Source organism: Empidonax traillii, unplaced genomic scaffold (genome assembly GCF_003031625.1).
Source record: "Empidonax traillii isolate 1590-97213 ecotype Southwest subspecies unplaced genomic scaffold, ASM303162v1 scaffold15:size5535645, whole genome shotgun sequence".
NCBI classification, from domain to species: domain Eukaryota; kingdom Metazoa; phylum Chordata; class Aves; order Passeriformes; family Tyrannidae; genus Empidonax; species Empidonax traillii.
This window is the reverse complement of record NW_020955208.1, coordinates 4,369,591-4,384,846: the sequence shown is the minus strand read 5'-3', so window position 1 is coordinate 4,384,846 and position 15,256 is coordinate 4,369,591. Positions and strand designations below refer to the sequence as shown.

General features: G+C 41.9%; 2 protein-coding genes across 4 annotated transcripts in view; one reads left to right on the top strand and one right to left on the bottom strand.

Moving 5' to 3' along the window:
* The window catches only part of TTC39A (tetratricopeptide repeat domain 39A), a 44,302-nt gene extending 41,973 nt beyond the window's left edge, over positions 1–2,329 (top strand). For all 3 annotated transcript variants that reach the window (XM_027894134.1, XM_027894125.1, XM_027894144.1), the window contains exon 18: positions 446–2,329. In XM_027894134.1, the coding sequence (XP_027749935.1) occupies positions 446–566 (121 nt within the window). In that variant the 3' untranslated portion in view covers positions 567–2,329. The remainder of the gene's footprint in view (positions 1–445) is intronic.
* A 6,744-nt stretch (positions 2,330–9,073) lies between these two features.
* Positions 9,074–15,256, bottom strand: part of RNF11 (ring finger protein 11) — a 30,387-nt gene continuing 24,204 nt past the window's right edge. Inside the window, exons 2-3 of the mRNA XM_027894158.1 lie at positions 10,695–10,864; positions 9,074–10,315 (exon numbers count right to left, since the gene is read on the bottom strand). Coding sequence (XP_027749959.1) covers positions 10,144–10,315; positions 10,695–10,864 — 342 coding nt within the window. The 3' untranslated portion in view covers positions 9,074–10,143. The remainder of the gene's footprint in view (positions 10,316–10,694; positions 10,865–15,256) is intronic.

The following is a 15,256-nucleotide window of genomic DNA, read 5'->3' as shown; positions in this document are numbered from 1 at the left end:
CCCCTTGTTTACTTTCTTGAAATGGCTCTGCTGAATTAAGATCAGTCTGCTTTATTTAAAATTATTTTTTAAAATGCTGAAAATATTTGCATTCAAATCTGTCAGTTATACTTTGAGAGTGGGGGAAAAAAATCTAATTTCTGAATGTAAACTAATTGGATGTTACAGATAATTAATAGGGACTCAATATTTTGCTTGAGTGGACCAGATTCAATTTCTTATTAAGCTATATTTTTCTGATAATTGCCAGACAGTGGCACTACAAATAAAGAACAAAGAACTGCATTGTTTGGCCAGGAACACATGCCTTGTATTTTAGAGTAGGCAGCACAGGAGTTTTTTTGCTGTCTACAGCAAAATTTTGCTCAAAACAGTAATACAAAGATAACTTGAAAATGTTTTAAATATATATATATTCATCAGAGTGTATCTGCTTTTGTTTTAGACAAAACTACAAGAATTACTCCATGGAAACAAGGACACATTTCAGGATTCAAGCTGCCCTGCACCAAGCCAAATCCGCCCCAGAAAATGGAATGCACTCTGGAGCCTCAGCAGTGTCGTAACTTTTTCTTCTTTGATGTCCTGTTTGTTGCAAACTTTGGTGGAGAAAATTACTGACACTTTAGAATTATTTTTCCTTCTCTTTCAAGTCAGTGAAAAGCCAAATAACTTAAGATTTTAAAGGTGATGCATAAAACGTTAATCTCGTGTAAATAACATGGCAAAAAACCTCTCAAACCAACCATATAACCCTGAAAAATATTGTTTTTCCAACAGTGGCTTTTTGAATACTTACATCTGTGTCATTCAGTTTTCAATCATGTGCCTTTTTCTTGCGTTCGCAACATTATGTTGTAGCTTTGCTTAGTGAGAGAGGGGAGCAACTGAAAAAACAACCAACCAAACAACAAAACTTCATGGATTTAATCTCATTTAGCTCTAAATGTTTGTTTGGATCCACGCTGCCAGCAGTTGAGAAGGAAGCATTTTTCCCGGTACCTGCGTTGTTGGAATGGTGTGAGAAAATCTCGGTGCAGATGAAACACGTCAGGGAGGAGCTCTGGATCCTGGGCATTTCTAGTTGTGAGTGGCAAGTTTCTCTTTTACCAGTCGCATTTTGCTTCTTTAAAAAACTTGCTGGTGAAAAGAATGGTCTCCCTTATGCTGGTGCCTTGACTTTAATTTGGTTTTCCTGTCAAGTCTGCTGCTTGAAACAGCTGAATAATTTACTGAGGATTGTGGGGGGGGAAAGTGATGACAGTATAAAACTGCATCACTTCTTCCTTGACCAAGCAAAGTTCTTAGAAAATGTTTTTGCCACAGTGAACCATGATCTAAGTTTATATCAGATTTAAAGCACAAGTCCTTGAAGGTCATTTAAGACACAGCAATATTGCTCTGGCTGCACAGTGATCCAGGGGTTATGTGACACTCCACATTCCTTCTTAAAATAAGAGTTCTTAGGGTTGCCCGGCTGGAGATGTCCATGTTGAAAGAGTATGTACTGTTGAAAGCTTCCTGTGTGAAGAAGCTGGGGCTGGAGCAGGTTCCCTTGGTACAAAGGAACCCTTTGTCTTTTTGCTCTTTATTGATCTTTTGGGAGATTTTCCGTGTAACTGGCTTTGGGAATAGAGCAATGAGCTGCTTCCCAGTGCTGGCTGCAGTGGAACTGCTGCAAAACTGGGTGAAGTCAGTTGTTACACAGCTTTGACTCATATCTGTTGTTCTCCAGGCTGGCTCCCTGTTTGTAGGCCTGTGGGTTTTTGGGACACACTTCTACCTCCCTTTTCAAAAGAGCTGCTTCCCCATGACCCGTTCTGATGGGTGGAAATGGGAGGTCTTCTGACAGCCCTTTTTCTCCAATGGAGATGTTTGCCAGGAAGATTCATATCTGTGTACCTCACAGTGAATGTCCTTTCTAAAGTGATTGCTCCCAGTAGAAGAGAAAATCAACAGTTTTTAGTTCTGCTTTTACCTCCTCTAAGGAAATTACATTGTTTTATAATTGCAAAATAATATGCAAGGAGGCAGAACCACCTGTTCCTCAACAAGGAGAACTTGCATTGTCTTAAAAATAGACACCCTTTATAAAAGTCTTTCCAAGTCAAATTATAGGTGAAGAATGTGTTTTATAAAGTGACTTTCTCAGATAAATTCAGTTCAGATAAATTTCGCAATCCAGATAAAATTCAGTTATAAACAGTTATGCTATTTACATGCAGCACATCAGAACTTCAGTGTAAAAACTCATTCTTTGTATAGAATAAAAAAGTTTCTTGTTCTATTATTGCATATAACGCCTCTTTTTCTAGTTGTATCCTTTTCAAATATTTTGGCAGCCTTAGCATCTTCTGAGCAAGTCATGCCATGTGAAAATTAGCATAAATTGTACTCTGCAGAAAGTGAACAATCCTTCTGAGTGTAGATTCATTTCTCAAGGCCACTGAAACCTCTTTGAAATTTCACCCACAGCAGAGTTTCCCCTGATCTTAGATACAGTGCACAAAGGGCAGACTATGCAATACACAGCCAGCTTCCCTGAAGCTTTGCAGCAATGAAAATTCCAGGATTTTCCTAAGGTTTTCATAGCCTTCAGAAGATTTTTGTAGTCAGCTTTGGTTCAACACCAGCACCAGTGACACTGTGGACCTGATTTCCAGCTTCAGCTGAGGACTTTGTAGTTCACTGTGATCTTTCACTCTTTTTGGCTCCCAAGCATGAGGAAATAATCACCTTCCTGATGCAACAAGGATTTAATGGACTAATAGTATGAATTCACTGAAGGAAAATTGCTTGCTAAAGGATGAATGGAAGGCCTGGTACGTTGCCACTGTGTAAGTTTTTCAGTGTGTTGCATTTTGAATTGCCCACCATGACTTTGCTCATCAGTTCACTTCATTTAGTGCTCCTCCGTGGCGGGGATCAAACACTCCGTGGTGTCAGTCTGGGCTGGAAGGTCGATACTGGAATTGTTTTTCCACTGCTCCTCCTGAAGCTGCTGCATTCTGCCTGGAGCAGCTCTCCAGACCTGGGAATTGCTTCATCAGCCCGGAGTCCTGAGTGCAGTGAATTAGGGAAAGCACAACTGGTGGAGGTCTCAAACAGCCTCAGAGTTCAGTGTGTTTACTTAGCGGAAAATAGCGGATATTCTAATGGAATCACAAATCAGAGACTGAGGCATGGCCTAAGATTCAGGAAATGGAAGCAGTACTGCAGATGGATATGGTCAACACCTTAATTGCAGAAGGAGCACTTCCTTCTGCTTTCAGACACTGAACTGGATGATGCTTGAGAAACCTCTCTGTGTACCAGGCTTTAGCCAACAATTGCCACAATCAGCTCTTCCTGGTTCTTAGCAAAGCCAGAGCTGTTACCCAAAGACAACAATTACTAACTCATATGCCAGAAAAGAGTTGCACTTGGTAGCACCTTTATCATAAAACCTGCAAACTGTATTTCTTTTTCTATGTATTTTTTTTAATTAACATTAGTTAATTAAACTAGTAGTTTCCTGCCAGTAACCGAGGAGGGGCAGAAATTCGTGCTCCCGGATGTCAGCAGCAGTGGCCATGAGAGATATTGCTGTCACCTGAAAGTGGTGCTGGGCAGGAAGGGAAAGGCAATGAAATGAGCATCGCTTGTCATCAGATGTGCTCTGTGGAATCCCTGTATGTAGGATGTCTCCTTAAACTGAGGGGGAAGATGAGCTGAAAGGGTCTGATGAGGTGCATCTGCATCAACTCCCAGCTCCTGGAAAATAACAGGAGATGGAACCTGTTGGATGAAGAATGGTGGGCTGGAGCTGGAGCTGAAGCTGGTCACAGGTTTTCTCGATGATTGATTAGAAGAGATTTTGATAAAGCCACAACCATGATACAACTACTGTTATCTGGAAACACCCACTTATGATTGCTCAACTAAACCAGTGCCATAGGAGCCTTTGATTACTGATATGCAGTCCTACTGTGAACTACAATTAGCACATGCTGTCATGGATGGCTAGTTTAAAGATTGTCCCCTCCTAACTGTGCCTGGCCTCAGGGTGTTGACACATTCAAAACTTGATTAGGAAACTGCATTTTATAAAATACAGCAGCATAGAACAGGACCATATACCCTCCATTTCACACTGGTTTTGGCATTAAATTCTATACTGAGCTCCTTGGTATTTTTAGTTATCTGAGGCTTGTGTCCAAGGCTACTAAAAGTTCATGGGCTGACAGCTGTGACAGCCTGTGTGCCTCTGGCCCAACAGAAGCATCAAGTAGGAGACAAGTATAAGACTCTTCTGTAGGAGACAAAGCTTTCCTAGAGGTCAGCCCTACAATGCAAAAAGCACTCCCATGACTTTAAACACAACATTCAGCCTCCAGATGCACCTGCAAGATGCATTTCTTTGCCTTCTTAAGCAGAAAAACACGGCAGCAAAAGCAAATGTGTATGAAATGACCAAAGCAACACGTTGAATGCAGTTTCCCCTCTGGGAGGAAGAGGAGAAGATAAAGAGGTGAGTCATGTTGTTTACTGTTGTACAGGAAAGTGGTTAATGGTTGGCAACGTCACTGATGAACGAGATCGGGAAACCTGAACAGGCTAGAAATGAACTTGCTTCTTTTCTCATTATGTTCTGCAAATACATTTTGGTGGCAGATTACGTGCAAAGCGTGTAGCAGCGTTTTAATTGAATGATTTGTCATCATGAAGTATTTTTTAAAGATGCTATCTAGGTTTGCTTCAGGTGTTTAAAACAAAAAAAAAAAAAGGCAAAAAACCCCACAAATACTTTCATTTAGAAACATGCCCAGTCAATCCCTGTCTCCAAGATTTATGAACAGCATAGAGCTAATAAATACCTGCATTGCACTGTGGGAAAGTTCTGCATGGCGTTAGCTCAAATTCAACCATGCCTCTGTAGGACTGGGCTCCATTATTTTCTGGGGTTTTTAAATCTCTAGACCTACTTACTTTCATAGCTGGCTAAATACAGGCAAAATGTTTATTTAGAATGATGCGCTGCAACGAAGCCTACTTGCTTTCTCTCTCCTTGACTGTTTTACAGAACGAATACAACCTAGAGCAGTTTGTTCTGTTTCATGTGCTCTTTATGGGCTGATTCAAGTTAAAAAAAAAAAAAAAAAAAAGTTTATCTTGTGTTAGTCAAGTACAGCAACAGCAGTTTTAGGTCTGTGGCCTAAAAGTACCATGGTGATGTAGTGAGAAAGAGAAGATAAGTAGAGGCTGCGATATTCTGGGCGGTTTTCCTCTCACTGTTCCTTTTATCCTGCAGCACATGGGGTGTGGAGGTAAGGAACAACTTCCTTAGTGCAGGAGCTCTACAGGATGTTTGTCTGCAGTGCTGGAGCCCACAGGTGCAGTTCTACAATGAGCTGGTGCTTCGTGATCGTGGTGCTTTTCCTGAGGTTTTGGTGCTGGTGAGAGGTGCCTGAAGCTGCCTCTGCTCCTGTATCTCCAGTGGTCAGCGGTGCTCAGTAAATCATTGTGGGGAGGTGAAGCAACTCTGGAGGGTCACAGAACACAGGGATCATGTTCAATGTCATCTTCATCTGCTGTCATCGCTACCAAGGTCACACAGCCTCTGCTGGGCAGCTGCAGAGGTTTTTTTTAGAAGCAAACATCAGGGCCAGTTAGTGTTGTGGTATTTCAGTCATGGAATGGTACAGTACCAGGTTGGAAGGAACCTCGAGGTCCAACCGTTCTTGCCAAAAGCACAGTCCAGGCAAGGTGGCCCAGCACCCAATCCAGCTCAAGCTTAAAAGTGTCCAGTGCTGGGGGATCTAACACATCTCTGGGGAGATTATTCCAATGGTTTGACTGTTACTGTGAAGCGACTGCTTTGGCTTTTATTCTTATGGGCTGTGGATACCTGGGTTAGGTTTCCATTCTGTGATGCTGGGCTCATCACTGGTGCAAGTACTGCTTGGTATTTCCAAGGAACAGCAGGAATTCCATGCATGCTGCCTTTGCTAAGGGTCTATCAACATCTGATCTGTCACACACACACATACACATAAAAAGAGTATACAGATATACACAAAACAACTATGTGTGCATACTCACAGTGATAGCAGGCTCTGTAGCCAAAGCTTTTTGAACAGTTTGTCTGTCATTGTGCAGTGAGAACCCGGCCAAAGTGCATCTGGGGACTAAAAGTGGGGCCAGGAAAAGTGCTGCTCTGAAAGTGGGCAGCCAGTGATGCGTGTGGTGAATGGAACGTTCACTGTTGCGAGCAGAGCTGTTGAAATGCCTTATTTGAAATAAAGACAAATGTTTTGTAGGGGTTGATGCTGCAAAGAACAGGTTTATGAAGTTACTGCTGCTTGTTTTCCAGCTGAGAGGACAAGGGAGGGCTGGGGGCTCTTTGTGTGCTGTTGATGTGGCTGGGCCCCTCTTGCTGAGTAAGCACATACCTCTGTGCTGCTGGGAACACAGGCAGCCTTTTGCACAAGGAATTTTTTCATTACAGACTCCTCTCTGCAGCTTTTCTTAGGAAAGTATCAGTGCAGAGTGGATGCTGTAATGAATCAGTTGCTAGCATGAAAATGTAGTTATTTCTTTTGCTTACATCAAAAAGATGCTTTTGCAGAGTATGTTTAAACTGTTCTTTTATCACAAGGCATTAACTTAGCATTTCATACCGAGAATTCCAAAGCCCCGAACTCTTATCCCAGAACAGGTTTAAATGCGAGATAATCTGCAAAGGATGGTTGGCATAAATTATGTTCTTCAAAGTTCAGTGCTATATAAAAGCAGAAGTTAATCCTTGAAACTAATTTTTATTCTGGGTATTAAGTCAAGAAGGGTTCTTCTGAACAGATCTTATTCACGAGTTTTATAGGTTGTCAACTCGAATGTATGCTTTTAATAAAATGTGGTGTCTGTAACAAACTGTGTGTATAATCAGCCGGCATCCACTTTGTTTCTGAGTCCATTTTAATCCAGGATTTAACTGCTGAGGGGCCCTGTACATTTGGTTTCAACCATGTTGTTATTTTACTGACAGTCTAACTCAAAGGAATTTTCATCTTTACCACGATTGCACAAGGACAGGAAATGTCAAAGCCCTGAAACTGTGGCAACTGAAGTAAGTTCAGGTATTTCCTAATCCCTTATCCCAGAAATGTACCCTCCTTGCCACTGCACAAGGCAAGGACACTGTCAGCCTTCCAAACACCGAATTGCTTTCAGCCCTGGGGAACTGCAAGACTGCAGGAACTGTTAAACCCTTTTGTGGCTCAAGCCCTTCTGCAGCACCAGCTCCTCACAAAGAAATTCCCTGTGCTGCCTTTTTCTGTTTATGTATTTTCTGATTCTCTCCCAGATTTACATAATGAACTGCCAACAAGTAATAAGGGCTATCGACTCAAGTGGTAATTCCTGTAGCATGCAAGAGGCATCCATAAACTCAGGTAGCTGCACACAACAGCTGTAAGAGGGGTTTTTGTTTTGTTTTTTTTTTCCTTCAAATCACTTTGCAGGCATTTTACTGTGGGCCTGCCCACCCCAAAACATACAGCCCTGGCATAAGAAGAGCTATGGGTGAAGAGGTCCAGGTGAGTCAGAGCCAACCCTTCCCAGCAGGCTCTGGTTGGGAAACAGCTGTGCTGTAAATGGACTTAATGTGTTTGAAGTGTAATTTATTAGACACCTCTGAGACAGGAGGTAAACCATCTTACAGATGGCAGAATTAAGACACAGTTCTGGTTCCACAACTGTAGCTAAAATTCAGGTTATATATTATTTTTTCATTAAGTTTGGATCAATTCTTCTCTGAATTAAAAATCATCCAGAAGAGCACTGCACCTAAAAAACTTGAAAAACCATTTGATTTCTTTGTTATATTTACATATTTGTCTTAAAGGTAAATTTTGAATTTTCTGGAATGCTTTTATGGAATCTGCTCTACGTTTAGCCCTTCAAACCTTTTTGCTATTTAACAAGTATTTTAATGAAAGGAATTTCTTCCCTTAGCCCACTCAGTGTACCAGTGTTAAAAGTTCAGCTGTACAGAGTGCCTAGGAAAGCATTCAGCTCAGTAATCCATCACTTCCTTTCTTCTAAATCTTTCTTAATCAAGTCTTGTAATAAATAAAGACTAATACCACCATGACAACACTGCTTTTTTTTTTTTTTTCAAATTGTTCATTTGCCAGTTTTAACAAGATAAAGAAATGAATACTTAATGTGGACATTGTTATACCAAAAAAAAAAAGAAGAACCCAACCCCTGAAAAAAACAGACAAGAAAGGAGGACACAAAGGAACACACATGGAATGATGAAAAGGAACAATGATATTGCACAACTTCAGGTCTCTCTTCCCAGATTTTGATCCACGTAATCAAGTATGTATGAATTCAGCAAAACATTGTGTCCAGATAAATGTGTGGCCATTTGAGTGAATCTAGAACTGCAGAGTGTTTTCAGTTCCTTTCTGCTCCTAGGAGTTCTTCTCTAAGGGAGCAGGGTGCTGTCAGCTGCAGCAATAACAAACAAACACGCTGACTCCATTCTGCTGACCAGTTATCCATAACCTGCATAATTCTCCTATACTGTAAATGCACTAAGTCCACAAAGGACTTGGGTTGTTAAACACAACTTTTTGTATCAAGTACTCACACTGTAGCTGAAACACAATCAAGAACCTTCCCCAGTCTGCTGTGGTTAACTTGAGATTGCATTTCACAAGACCAGGGCTGCTTCTCACTGTATCAGGGTGGCACTGAGTGTATAGAGGTCACAGTAGGTACATCACGGGGGGGAAGAAAAAGGAAAAAATCATGCTAAGTGGAAAAAGGTCTTTAAAGCTACAATCTTTGCTAGAGCCTCTCTTAGCAAGCACACACTGTTCACTACAGGAATCAGCTAATTGTGTCGTTCTGGCTATAGCAGGACTGTTTGCCCCCTCCGATGCTACTCTAGACAGTCTGGGTTTATATAAACTTTGCATTTATGTGCAGAACAAAGTCTAATTCTCTCCTCTCTGAGTTCATTCCCGTTTGGTGGACTGATGTGTCAGCCAGCAGGGCTCAACAGATACATTTAATACAGGAGACTGAGATACAGTATGTTTATTCTTAACTTCTGATAACCTAAGGACTACAAGAGCGAGAGATGCAGTATCCATTTGCTACGATCCAAGACAACCATTTTTAGGAAGAAAAAAGTAGAATAAGTGATCAATACTAACACTACATTAGTTCCAAATATGTGGGTTTGTGGTTTTTTTCAGTTATGGCAGCTTAACTATTTATTGTTCATCCGGCCCACTTTTAATCTCATCAAGTTAAAGGTCACATATTAAAGTTTAGGGACTGTTATTTCATCAAAACCGAAGGAAGATATAAAAACCCATGAAACCATAGTTTCACTGTAGGTCTTATATCTTCATCTTCTGCATCACTAGTAGAAAAGGGATAATGCATCTCAGTTTGCTTACAAGCTAGGAGATCACTTTGAAGTCTGCATATTCCTAACTGCAAACAAAATATAGCACTTTTAACAGGTTATAAATAAACTGGTTTTCAAGCATAGAGCCAGCCCAACAATAACAATACACTATTAAAAAGACCTAAGGCAATGAATTCCATCTCCAATGAAAAGAAAAAAAAAAAAAAAGAAAAAAAAAAGAACTGTGCAAACAAGCTTAAAACTATTTCTTTGTGCCAGTGTTATAAAATGTAGATTTCAATAAAGCCTTGACCCAAATGCCAGGACTTGTGAAAAGAATCAGAACAAAACTGGTTACTTTATTTAGGAAAAAAATACTCTTATCTTGCTGCTAATAAAATTGGATACACGCAGTTTGAACATTTACAGTTGCTGTAACACTTTACACAATTCCTATAAATGGGTGTAAGAACAAACATTAAAAGACAATGGTGGGTCAAGGCTTTACATTAAAAATAACAACCTACTTTTCTATAGTCTCTAAAATACTATGTTTTTTCCAATATTTGCAGCCATTCAGGAATATTTATTTATTTATTTATTTATTTATTAGGAAATGTATACTTTGTGCATGATCTTAATTCCTAATTCCTGGCTCTTTGGGCTGAATGACAAAAGGATCAAACCCATTGAAGTGGATGGTCTCCTTGGAGGTTCAGTAGAGAAACCCTGGCTCAGTTAGTCTCATACGATGAAAGCAGTGCTGCATCCACTGGCTCCATGCAGGATGGACAGGTAAAGGATCTCATCAACCAGTCATCTATACAGTCCAGGTGGTAAATGTGCATGCACGGCAGAAATCGGATAGGGTCCCCATAAACAAAGTCCATCATACAAATGACACATCTGGGGGGAAAAAAAAATAAAAATACTGAAGCTGCAGTTACCAAACCGGAAATGAAAAACAGTGTATACTGTGTACTCCTGGATGATTTTAGTATTTGTGGATACTGTGAGGGGTATCCTTGGATAGGAGAAAGGCAAGAGCCTTAGAATAACGGAATAATTTGGGTTGCAAGGGACCTTAAAGCTCATCAAATTCAACCCCACTGTCACAGGCAGGGATGCCACTCAAAACATCAGCCTCCTGCATGGCCGTTTTCCTTTTCAGAAAGCTACATTAAATTACAGTCCCTGAAAATAAGGCAGACACAGAATGGCAAGACCGGGTTTCCCAGGGCAGTATCACAAAGCAAGGCAACAGCCACGTGTGACTGTGACTTACTCTCTGATCTTCTTTTCGGAGCCGTCTCTCCCGGGATCATAGACTCCTTTCGGTAGGTGCTGGATAAGGCCTATCCGCTGCGCTATCCGGATCTGCTCCTCTTCTGTCAGCTGCGTGGCCAGCCGGGTCTGGCTTGGAGTTGGGTGATACACAGGAACAGGGACCTGCTCCTAAAATTAAAACATGCAGGTTAAAAACTGCCACAGAGGTTTTCCTATCATTTCATAGCACAGAACTTGGTATTCCATTTTTCCTCTCTCAGTCCTACAAATCTTTGTATGAACTCCCACTCCTACTTTGCAATTTTGGGGCTATAATTATCCTGAGAATGGGATAAAGAACTGAGGCCAGTATTTGAGCAAGGAGCTGCTCGTGGTGGTTCTCTGCAAAAGCTTTTGATCTCGAGGAATTGTTCATACATGAGACACATGGAGAACAAACTCCACATGCCAGCAGGCAAATAAACCTTACAGGGACCTGGTAAACTGCTAAGGTGGGGTGTTTTTTTTACATTTAGGAAGAAGTTTGCTAAGATGAGGGCACTTTTAGAAGGGAAGGTTTTATTTGTTTTGTCTTTATTTGTTTTGTAATAACTAAAATTTACATGAGCTGTTCTGGGCCACAAAAGGTCCAATCCAGAACTCTATTCTTGTGGGTTAAAAAGAAATGTCATCTGAACAATAAAAAGAACAGCTTAAGTAAGTAATCCAAGTTTAACATTTCTTCTCATATATTAATATAATTTCATGGGTTCTCCCAAGCTGGGCTTCAACTGCTGAAATGCTTAAGGTATATATTTTCCAAATAAAATATAGGCAATGTGTAGCTATTATGCAGTCCTTCCTCTACCACATTCTCAGAAGCTTCTTTTGAATATTAATGAACTTTAGATCAGATATTTTCACTGACATTTATATTAACATGGTACTTAATTTACTTGCTTTTAAAGTATTTTTTGATACATAAATACCAATTTTGAACAGGATACATTATTAGGACAGTATTGGCCAGTAGCCATAAATCTGCTGTTAACAAGGAGACAATTTCTTGCAATAGGTCTCTTTTGACGGTACTTCTTAAACAGCAGAAAAAACCTCAAATTACAGATGTGTCTGAAAATAAACCTGCTGCAACAGAGACACACTGATTAATCTGCTTGGAAAATGCAAAAGTTGATGTTTCAGAGGACACTGCTGCAGGCCAAGCAGAGGGCAGGAGTGTGTGCAGCTGTTCCCGTCACCTCCAACCGCGCTCCCATTGCCCACTCGCTCCCTCATCACTGATCTGGGGGGGACACGGGATTTCACTGTCTGACAGAGCAACCACCTTCCAAAACACGCATGTCCTTCCAGAGCACAGGCCACCATGGGCACCTCCAGATATTCCCAGCAGCAGGAACACGGCTGCATCCCCTTCTCCTGTGCCCTTTGCCTCCTGGTCTGCTCTGGCAGCGCTCAGTGTTCACCCAGCACAGCCCAGCCGTGAGCTTAACACTGCCCTTGTAAAACCCCATAAAGCCATTCTTCTTTCACTGCTAGGGAGCTCTGGAAGTGGACAGTCAGCTTCCAGACTCCTGGAAGGCCAGGAGAAAGCTGCCCTAGGAGTGTGCAGCCTCTCGCCGGTGCCGCCCAACAGCAAAGTCCTCGCTCATGAGAAATGCTAATCGTAGACACGAGTCTGCCTGGCAACTCTTCACCGAACGCAGTGCCTGCCACTAGCAATTCAGCTGTGGGGTAGAATACACAATCTTCTCTTAATTTAGCTACACTAGGATTTCCCCCTCTGATTTCCTGGCAGAACTCAGAGGAATTATGAAAAGGTTCAAAAGACAGAACACGCCAGGGGTTCTCCAAGTGATTAATTTCCTGACTACTCTAAACCGTATTTCATGGAATCCATTTTAGATCAGCTGCCTTTTAGTGCTTTAAATTATCTAAAGTATTCTCTAATCATCATTTGGATAGAGAGAAGCTCCAGTTGAACCCAGGGATGACCTGTCAGATATAACAGTATTCAGAAAGTGACTGCAACCTTCGGTGCCTGCAAAATAAAGCATTTTTCCACTCACAAATGCCACCGACCCTCTGTGCTGAACACATGAGCTCAAGGCAGAGTCCAGTCCTGGGTTTATGTTTCAAGAATTTAACACCACAAATTCTCAGTAACTCTTTTTTCCAGGGCTTTGCTGTACAACTTTGAACAGGTTATTAAATCAATAGCTGAAGGCATTACTGCTTCCTCCGTTATTTGTGACACAGATGTAGAGAACACTCGGCAATTGGAGAGAGATGCACCCTCTTTCACCTCTTGGAAAAAAGAGGAGCAGTATAATTAACCACAGGCACAGCACAGGCTAGTGCCAACATGGGCAGGAGGAGGAGGAGGCAACTGCTTAATACAGCTCCCCTTGCCTGAACCATGGCTGCAACTCATAGTGCAGAAATGCAAGGAAAGGCAAAAACACGAGGAGGAAAAAAGATCCAAAAAACCTCAAAATGTCTGAAAGTAGCAGTGGCAACTAACAGTGAATGTCTGTAGCAGAACAACAGCAAATTGATTACCTCAGTAAAAATTATACAGCAAAAGGGAACTACAATTAAATAAGAATCTGTTGTGAGTTAGAACAATCAAATCTGGATAGCTCTGAAGTGAGCAGTTAGTCAGCTACCCAACCGACCACTGCTTTGGTTAAGTTTGGGAGAGTGAATTGACACAACTTTTAGACCTGTGATAGGCCAGATAAAAACAAAAACCTCAGTCTAGTCTTTTAGAGGCACTTTCTGAAAGTCCCCACCATGGGACCATGTACTTGGGGAATCCACTTCTGCATTATTGCAAAGCCCCTCTCCCCTGAGTGTTCCCTGCAAAGACCTGAAGGACCCCTTGGGCCCCTTCCCGTGCCAAGCACACAAATGCTTTCCCGACCATCAGCGCTGTATGGAAACACCCCTCCCTTTGGCATCCTGTCTCAGGTTCCCTCCCAGCAGAGCTGCCCTGTGCTACATGTCTGAGAGGGCCCATTAAGGCGGGAATTTATAGTTGCCAGCTGTGGGCTTCTACAATTTCACATACTAGACAAGAATCTCCTGTCAGATGAGTAACTGGGTGGAAATGGTGGTGCCTTTCGCCGTGACGTCTTCAAGCTTCTGAATGCAGAGAAGCGGGGTTGGTGTGGCTGCTGTGAAAAACGTGTAAGGCAGTCCTGTAAATAAACCCCACTGGCCGCTCCATGCCCAGACACTGAACATGCTGTTTGCTGGCACTTCCATCTCACTCCCAGTTGCTATTAAAAGCCTGCCCAAACTGAGCCCTGCACACAAACATACCAGGAAAATGGAAGAACACAGCTGCATACGCTGCAGTGTCACATTATGGACTACATGGACACTGACCCTTTCAAACCAGCTTCTCCCCTGCAATGAGTCAAAAGAAGAGGTGTGTTCGTACCTGTATGATTCTAAAAATACTTTAAACTATTTACTCAGGAGAATCTGAGAGCCCAGATTGCTCTGACTGAGAAGTGGACATCCCCAGAGGGGTCAGAGACGGAGCACGCAGTGCTACATTCAGCAGACCCCACCAGTCGAGCTGGGCTCCTTCAGCCCTGCAGGCACACCCCCAGGCTGGTCCCGCTCGCAGCCATCACCCCCTCACCACACTGGCAGCTGCATCCTTGGGTTTCGCCACTACCAAATCTCCAGAGCGTTTTTGGAAGTTAAGCTCATCCGACAATAATCCCAAGCCACCCGTAAGGCCGGAGTGCAACCCTCCTCACAGTCTGCGAGGGTTTATCACCCCTCTGCAAATCTTTCACAGTGTGTAAAGGCTGCTTTCATCAACCCACATTAAGGCAAGGTCCTGCTCACTCCACTGTGGGTGTTCAAGGGTAACAACGTGAGGATTTGACACTTCAGCCAGCTCACATTTGTAGCTAGAGCCCCCTTGACGTGTGTATATATATAAAAGACTGTATTACCCAAGTAATTATTATTTTACTGTAAAGAGGAGCACGAAATTTATAGCTCTGGTGTCTCATATTTCCCTTATCAACCATAGAAAATGTTTTAACAGACAAAATTACGAAATACTGAACTTCTAAGCCAAAGTCTGTGTTATTTATCATTTGATATAGATGTCAGGCACTTCAAACCAAGATGAAATTTCACACTAACTCTATTACTATATGCAAAAAAAACCCCTAAACCAAGCCAAAACAAATAATCAAGCCCACATATTACTGTTGGGCAATGAAAGAAAAATCACTTTCTGGCACTTAATTTGCTTTAATCATTATTTTTTTCCCATATGAATTTAGTAATGATGAAACACCTCAGATGGCCGTAGTCCTGGAGATACACAACTTTCTTTTTGTTCACAAAGTCAGTTGTGTCAGTATAAGTTTCCCTGGCTTTCTGTGCACAGAAATCATTCACTCCCAATGTTTATTCAGCCCTTAAAAACAGCAGCATTAATTTAGACTCAAGGACTAGAGCAGGGTTTGTGTTTCCATCTCACCCTGGCTCCTCCTCCTTCGGGGACAGGGTGGGGAGAAATTATAGAGG